Below are 8289 nucleotides of genomic sequence, written 5' to 3'. Positions count from 1 at the left end.
ACCCATTAGAAGTATGATAAAAATAATCCGTCATCTAAACACTCCATGGGGAAAGATTCTCAAATATGGTTTTACTAGATTTTTTTCCTTGTGTTTCTGTATCCTCTGTCTTCAGGAATGGAAGACAGGCACATCTACTTGCCTATTTTTTTCCTCCTTTAATTCAAAACAATTTCATTACTGGTTAAAATGTTTGGTTACTGGTTCTGAATGTACTCTGTAGGCACTAAACCACTGTAGAAATAAGGTTGATATAAATTCATGGATAGATTAGGGGAACTACTCACATTCCTCTTTATGCTCTTTTGGCTTTAGTATTAAAGGCAGCCTGGAGCTCAGAGGTGTCAAAATAATGGCTTTCTTGATGTGCATATCTGGTTTCCTAATCAAATCCTGCAGAAATAAAGCTTTCACTTAAAAAAAAAAATAAAATCTGGACTTTTACCCATAAAAAACTTCTTGGAGTGACTGTGTTGTTTTTGCTTGTCACTACAGCGCTAGGGCTGGTATAAATGGCTCGGATTTATCACAGCGGCTTGTTAACTCTCAGCTGCATGATGAGCCTCTAATGGGTTGATTTTCTAGGACCGGCGCGGGGAATCGCAGCCTGGATCGTGTTCCTGCTTCAGGGATGGGATAATGGCTGGGCTGTCCAAGGCAGCCGTGGGCTGGAAGGCAAACCTTCCTCCAGAGAGCTGTGCTGACAGGAACATTAATGTTTATTGCACTTGTTGAGTAAATAAAAGCCTTGTTCTGCTCCCGAACTGCCTACAGCTCCATTGTACAGCCTGGTGCATGGTGCTGCTGCCAAGAGCCTTGCTGTGCGTCCAGGTCCTATATGGCCCTGCATCATAAACGGTGATTTTTCCATCATTTTATTGCTCGTAATTGGAAAGTTGGCCCAGTGCTCCCTTCAGAAGAGAGCCCTGTACCCATTTACAGCACTTCCACTGCCCTCAGGAAAGGATTCGCCGGTGCTTTGTGCACCAGCGATAAGGCTCGGCATGTTATTTCACGTTATTATACAGAGCTATGCCTATTTCTGGTGTGGCTGGAGATTTCTGGTTTGAGCGTCTACCGAGTTTGTGGAATATGATAAATGAGATTTTTGTATTTCCATCTCTCCTGACAACGGAAAGAAATTTCCACAAGGAAACACATTTCTTTAATTATAGGTCTGACAGCTACCTCCAGTTCCAGTCTCTCCCATCCGTAACGCGCTCCAGGCAGATTAGCCACGTTGCCAGGCGCTGGTTTGTAGGTCTCTTTATATCTGAAGTAACAGACTGTGCTTCTAGTGTTAGGGAGTGTGGCCAGATACTTGAAGCCCTTCATTTGGTAAAAATTAGCAGAAGCTGCCAGGAGATAGACAGCAATATATTTGGTATGTCCCTCAACTTTTTTTTCTTCGTAGCGCATTGTGTTGGAAACTCACGGGAGCTCTTCAGTTAATAACGTGCCAGTCTCCAAGAGTGGTCAGGACCATCATCCCTTTGCCTGAAGATCTCTCCATCCACCCTGAGATGTCCTTGGCCATCGTCCTGGCTGCTCTCCTCCCCTCATTCGGATGGGATCCTGGTCCTGTGCCTAAAAGCAGAGATAGAAAAGAATGAGAAATCCACACTTTTAGGAGAGGTCACGGATTTCTGTTCGCCTCGGATGGAAGAGCCAAGCCAAATGGCACTGCAGCAGGTCGATGTGCTGGGCAATCATGCGCACGAGGCAAGGTGCTGCCGAGAAAGGGGCAAACCCCTCGTGGGGCAGAGACCGTCGGCCCCGCTGCTGGAAACACCGCAACAGCAAGGGGCTCCCGAGCCGCAGCTTCCCCCTCCAGCATCTCCCGGCTCTTGCAGCCGGCGTCGCCTTGAATTTGGAAGCAGCAGCACTGGGTGCCCCGTCAGCAGCAGGGAAAGCTGCGAAGTTGGCACGCAGGGATGTCAGTTTGCCGGTGACTCGGCATCTGATTTATGCCGTCCATGCGATGCTCCTGCGGGAAAAGCTTATTAATCAGGTCTGCGTTTCCAATGCAGCTCTGTGATTTAGGGTCCCCTGCGACTAAAGTTTTCGTGAGAATGAAGTTATTATGTACCTCAGTGGCTTCTGGGAAGAGCTGGCAGGCTGGGGGGAGGTACCCCAGCCTCAGCGGCACCGAGGGGTCTGTCACCTCGCAGGACCCCAGGAAGGAAAAGCCCACCTGGGCTGAGCACAGGTCAGGGAGCGCTGTGAAAATGGGGTGCTGCTGCAAAATGCATAGAAGGCTGGAGCCACGTTGTGCTCAGAGGAGGGGGTCCCTCTGTCCAGCCCCCCCGGCACAGCGTGAGCCGCTGACCTTCTCTGGCTGCCGGCGCATCCCCCCGGCTGCCGAGGTACGGCTCAATCACTAATTCGGGGCTCCCTGTTGATGCTGGCTCTGGCACAGCGGTGGTTTCTATGGCAACTCCAGAGGCGGATGCAGGGATGGCTTCAGCCGAGGTACCGCCAGCCCAGGTATCCCAGGATGTTCCTCCCAAAATGCAAGCAAACGGCCACGCGCCACATCAGGACGGACCCCATGGTCACCGCCCCAGGTGGGCAGCGGAGGCGATGGGGCAACGACACCGAAAACATCTTGTGAGTGCTCTTTTCTGAATCGTTTCCAACTTTCCCCACGCCGCAACGCCCCCGGCAGACGGTGCAGCCTGCCCCAGCGGTGTGCCGGATGCTGCCGCGCTCTGACGGGATTTGGCCTCCCATCTCTCCGCCCTGCTACCCATCCGAGCATCGTGCCGGCTGTCTTCTCCAAAAGGTCAGGCATCCGCGCTTGATATTTACCTGGACCTGCGAGATCTTTTTAATGTCGTATCAGTGAAAGATCGAATCCCTCGCCTGCGTCTGCTACCGCTGCTCTCTGCTTTGGGACGCGTGACTCTACATGGAGCTAAGACCAACGAGGCTCAGGCGAGCCCACGGCACAGAGCAATTGGGGGGTCACCCCCCCACCAGTCTTGCTGTGCACCCCTAAGTGTCACCCAGACACCACCGGTACGGAGCTTACCTTCCCTTCCCAGCACCGGTAAGCAGGAGATGTGGTGTTCCTGCCTGGGAGAGCTGGACACAGCTGGATCCAGCTCTCCCAGGCACCAGACTGTGCTCCATCCTTTGAGACAGGGCTGTGGTGCCGGATAGGGCCCAGGAGCCCCGGTATCATTCGGCATCTCATCTTATTTCTCAGCATCCTGGCAGCCCTTGCCATTCCCTGCCCTCTCTCGCACCCCAGCTCTCTCCAACAAAGCCCCTCTCCGGCTGCTGCCTTCATCCCCCACAGCCCCTTCGCCCACGGGAGAGGCCGAGCAGGAGCAAGGCTGTGCCGAGGCAGGGCAGCCGCCGCTCGGCTCTCCCTCTCCAAAAGGAGGGCCGGATCCCTGTATCGCATTGCTCTGCTCGCCCTGGCAGTGGGGAAAGGAGCAGGAGCCTTCCCTGCCCCATGGCACAGGGCCCCACGGCACGGGGCTCTACCGGGGAAGTGCTGGCCAGGCTCTCCCCTGGGAGAGGTTTTTCCTGACAGACTGTGGCACGTCCCTACCCGGAGCAGGATAACCAGGGACGACACAACTCCAGCGGCGTAAAATTCCACGTGTTTCATTTATTCAAGGTGCTACATCACCTCCTAGGCACTGAGCTACAGGGCACCTCTGTGCTACATGAGACATCGACTGGGTCTACGACGACACAGCACTCACTGCTACACACACGGCACGGACACGCCGTGGCACAGACAGGGCCGGACGGGGCAGCGCAGCCAGCGACAGTCCTGCCGCCGCTGCTCCCTCCGCGCTGCCGGCTGCAGCCCTCTCGCCAGGCAGGATTTTGCCCTGAGCTCCATTGCCACAGCGGTGCAGGAGCCGAGAGGGGTTTCCAAAGCATGGCGAGAAACCGCAGCTGCTCCAGCGCCTGGCATCACGGGACAGCAGCTCCCCGGAGCCAGGTCACCCGCACACACGGGTGCTTACACACCCTGTCCCCGTCTTCAGGCACTTGGTGCTCGGCCGGGGCTGGTCCCCGGGGTCCTGCTCAGGGCACCTCGCGCAGGCACAGAGCCTCGACGGCACCGCTGGGGCCCTGGGCCACCCCACCGATGACGAAGAGCAGGCTGGGCGCCGGGCAGCTGGAGCAGGAGCAGCGACCGGTGGGCATGGGGGGCAGCGGCTCCCACTTCTTCCGCGAGAGGCTGAACCCTTCCACCGAGTCCAGCGGGCAGGACTGGTTCCCTGCGGGAGACGGGACGGCATCAGACCCCCCCAGCCCTCTCCGTGCCCCAGGCTCTGCCTTTCCCCCGTCACACGTCTTTGATGGCCCAGCCGGAGCCCCCAGCAGGCGACCAGTCCCCGAGCCCTGCGCTGCGGGGGCTCTGCGATCCCAGAGGCAATTAGCAGGGGCACAAGAGGATTAGTGGCATCCCCGTGGGGAGGGCTGCCGGCACCGATGCCACACTGCCGGCTCTGCCCCCGCACCGGCACCCCGCAGCCATCACGGGGAATAAGGGAGGGCAGCTCCAGCCTTGGCAGGGCTCGGAAGCAACGCCACACCGCAGGGATCCGGCCAGCACCGCTCGCCTTCCCCAGCACCTCCTCCTGCCCTGCAGCTCGTGAGCTCGGCAGGGTCTGGCAGCCTTCGCCGTAGGGCTGGGGGGGCTACGGCCGTGCAGCCCTCCCCACTGCATCCCCGCTGCTGAGTGACAGCACTAACCTTTCCCCAGCTCTCTCAGGAGAGGGATGTGGCACTGCAGCCCTGCACGGCGCGGCTCAGCTGGTGTGGGCTGTGCGAGCCCGGCGTGCTGCACACCGAGCCAGGAAAGCCTGGCTGGGGGGTGAAAGGGGCAAGCGGCTCAGTGGGGGCAGCCTGTGGGGCAGGGCAGTAGGGTCCCCCCAGCACTCAGGGGACACCGGAGGGACACGGCGGGCAGAGCTAAGGCCACGCAGATGCGGAGTGTGTTGCAGTACCACCACGGTTTTGCACAGCTGACCTCCCTGCCACCACACAGGTCACTGACGTGCCACAAAGGACGGGGACGGGAACACGGCCACACGCCTCTCCCCAGCCTTACCGAGGCCACCCACGGCCACCACTCTTCCTCCCAGGCAGCCGGCCACGAAGTCAGCTCTCTTCTCCCTCATGCGGACAGCACGGCTTGGCTTGCTCCACACACCTGGGGGCAAGAGGGTCTGAGCATCGCCCACCGGGGCTCCTCTCCATGGGGCAGGCATCTCTGCGCACCGAGGCCAGGAGACGCCCAGGCTAATGGCACCCCAGGAACGCAGGGCACCCCATGGGTGCAAGGGGCTGATGCTCAGAGCCCGGATGAACCGTGTCCCTGGGGCACGGACACCCCTCACCAAGACCCAGGGAGCCATCCTGGACCCGCAGGGGACGCTCCCACCCCACCCAGGGACACAGAGCTCACCCTGCGTGGGATCGAACATCTCCACTGTGTTGACAAAGTGGGGACGGGAATAGAAGTTGTGGGGCCCCGGCTGCTGCAGCCCCCCCAGGCTGAAGACGATGCCGTCGGCCATGGCGCAGGCAGCGAAGGCGCGGCGGCTGGGCACGCTGGGGTAGCGCGTCCAGCTCCTCGTCTCCAGGTCGAAGGCCTCGAAGGCGGTGACGGGCAGCTTGCCCTGCCGGCCCCCTGTGCATAGAGGAGACACTGCGGCTGCCGGCACCCCGAGCCGGCACCATCAGTGGGCTCAGCAAGCAGGATGGGGCCTGCCAGCTGCAGTGCTGGGGTAGGAGGGCAGCACGGAGACACCCTGGGGTGCACCGGGTCACCCCCCGGTCCGGGGAGGCAGCGGGGGAGAGGGCAGGGGCACGGGGGGACGCTCGGCTCGCCCCAGCGGCGCCTACCCAGGACGAAGATCTTGTTGCCTTGCAGGAAGGCGGAGGCCCCGTAGCAGGGGGTGGGCATGGAGGGCAGGGGCTGCCAGTGGTCCTTTGCTGGCTCGTAGACGCGGACCAGCGCCTGGGGAGAGGTGTCTGCACCCATTCCCCCCAGCGCGTAGACGGCTCCGTCTGCAAAAGAGGTGGGGACAGCCATGGGCAGCGCCGTGGGGCTGGGGGCCCCCCCCCCCCGTGCCCTCCAGGGCAGGCAGCACAGGTGCTCCCCAGCTCCATGGCCAGCTGCTGCTCTGGGGTGGCCAGAGGACAGTGAGCACGGCCAGGCCCGAGGCCAGCAATGCCCCGACCCCACCGGGACCCCCTTGCCCTCCTCTCCGCTCCATCCATCAGGCGCAGAGCGGAGCACAAGGCCATCGGCTTTAATTATTCTCGGCAGTACCATCTCCCTGGAGACACCATGGCAACACAGCCATGCTGCCAAATCCTGCTCACGCTCCCGGTGCGGCCAGCACCCCTGCCCGCTCCCACCGCTGCCCTGCCGGCCCCTCTGCCCTGCCCACCCCGCTGCAGCTGGGGCCATGCCACGGCGTCCCCAGGCAGGGAGAGACGTGGTCACCACGTATGGCACCAACCCCGGCCCCCAGCACAGGGGCTGCCAGGCTGTGCCAAGGCTCGGAGACTCCTCAGCAAAGTTTGGGCAGGAATCACAACGTGCTCGGTGCACAGCATGCCGAGCTGGGCTGGAGCAGGGTGCTCGGCCGCCCTGGCACGGCTTCCGGCTAGGGCAGCCAGGGAAGACTCCTGTGCCTGGAGGGGCTCCACATTGCCCAGCCCTGGGCTGCAACGGGGCTGCTGGGGCAGGAGCATGACCCTGGCATTAACCAGCAAGTCCAGCTGCTGGGTGAAAGCCTCATGCTGCATCCCAAGCAGCAGCGGGATTCAAATCCCACCTAAGCATCCCCGACCCCTACATCCCCGCTTCGGATGGTAGAGGTACTCGCAGCCGAGCCCCATCCCCATCCCTCACCTCTCTGCACGGCTGAGATGCCCATGGAGGGCTGAGCCAGCGCCGCCTTCTTCTCCCACTTGCCCTCATCCACGTGGTAGACCTCGACAGAGGCAAGGGGGCTCTGCGCCACGTCCACGCCGCCCACCACCAGGATCTGCTTGCCCAAGGCGAGGGCGGCAGCGCCGGCCCGAGGCGTGGGCAGCGGCGGGAGCGTGGTCCAGCGCTGGGCCGGGAGGTCGAGCACCTCGGCAGCACCCAGGGCTCTCCCGCCGCCCCCGCAGCCACCCAGCACAAAGAGCTGCCCGTCGCGGTGCGTGGCACTGCAGTACACGCGCCGCGTGGGCATGGCGGGGAAGGTGGCCCATGCGAAGGCGCCCGCGCCCGCCGCCATGGGCCGGCTCAGCCGCCCCGGGGGTCCCCGGGCCCTGGCCCCGCCACGCCGCCCATCCGGCCTGGCTCGGTGCTGGCCCGGCTCTGCCCGCCGCCTCCTGCGGGGAGAGCACCCAAGTCACCGCCCGGGCACCCTCTGCTCCCCCTGGCCCCAGCGAGCCGACAGCCCCCCGCTCCCCAGGGCTCCCCGCCTGCACCCACCGGGGCTCCCGTACCCCGGGCTCCCACTCCCTGGGGCTCCCGGTGCACAGCCCGCACCCACTCGGACTCCCACTCCCACTCCCCGGGGCTCTCTGCCTGCACCCACCGGGGCTCCTGTTCTACTGGGCTCCCGTTCTCCGGGGCTCCCGTACCCCGGGCTCCCGGTGCACAGCCCGCACCCGCTCGGACTCCCACTCCCCAGGGTTCTCTTGCCTGCACCCACCGGGGCTCCCGCGCCCCGGGGCTCCCGTACCCCGGGCTCCCGGCGCACAGCCCGCACCCACGCGGACTCCCACTCCCCGGGGCTCCCGCACCCCGTGGCTCCCGGCTCACAGCCCGCGCCCACCGGGGCTCCCGGTGCACGGCCCGCACCCCCCCCGAGGCTTCCGCTCCCCGAGGCTCCTGCTCTCGGCGCGCAGCCCGCAAGCACCGGCCCGCCGCTCCCCGGGCTCCCGCCCGCAGCCCGCACCCCCCCCGGCCCGCCGCTCCGCCGGGCCCGGGCTCCCCGCTGCCGGGAGCGGGGCAGGGACCGCGGCCGCGCTCACCTCTCCGCCCGCTCCGCTGCTCTCCCCGCCGCTCCGCGCCGCCGCCCGCGCCGGGCCCGCCCGCTGCCGGTGGGGGCGGTGCCGCGCCCGCCCCGGCCCCCCCCCCGGGCCCCGCTCCCCTCCGCCCGGCCCTCCCGGCGCCCTCGGTGCCGCTGCCGGTCCGCCGTGCCCCTGCCCCGTTCACCCCGCCGCAGGAAAAGGGTCCGGAGGGACCCCTGGGCGGCGGGGCTCCCGGCTCTGCGTTCCCCAGCCGCAGGCTGCCGGTGCCGGAGC

The 8289-nt window shown here is 63.7% G+C and overlaps 1 protein-coding gene across 4 annotated transcripts; it reads right to left on the bottom strand.

Moving 5' to 3' along the window:
* Window positions 1-3616: 3616 nt before the first annotated feature.
* Window positions 3617-8083, bottom strand: KLHDC8B (kelch domain containing 8B). Of its 4 annotated transcripts, none has more exons than XM_072876313.1 (7): window positions 8017-8083; window positions 6899-7368; window positions 5881-6045; window positions 5441-5689; window positions 5084-5185; window positions 4726-4839; window positions 3617-4247 (listed from the first exon to the last, which is right to left on the bottom strand). In XM_072876313.1, the coding sequence occupies exons 2-7, from the start codon at window positions 7269-7271 to the stop codon at window positions 4051-4053; spliced, it is 1200 nt and encodes a 399-aa protein (XP_072732414.1). In that variant the 5' UTR covers window positions 7272-7368; window positions 8017-8083; the 3' UTR covers window positions 3617-4050. The 4 variants fall into 4 exon arrangements, with proteins under 4 accessions (XP_072732414.1, XP_072732415.1, XP_072732416.1 ...); XM_072876314.1 differs by having other exon boundaries at window positions 5441-5665; XM_072876315.1 differs by lacking the exon at window positions 4726-4839.
* Between the last annotated feature and the right edge of the window lie 206 nt (window positions 8084-8289).

This window comes from Ciconia boyciana, chromosome 11 (assembly GCF_034638445.1).
Source record: "Ciconia boyciana chromosome 11, ASM3463844v1, whole genome shotgun sequence".
Classification (NCBI taxonomy): Eukaryota; Metazoa; Chordata; class Aves; order Ciconiiformes; family Ciconiidae; genus Ciconia; species Ciconia boyciana.
This window is presented reverse-complemented; position numbering and strand designations above follow the sequence as displayed.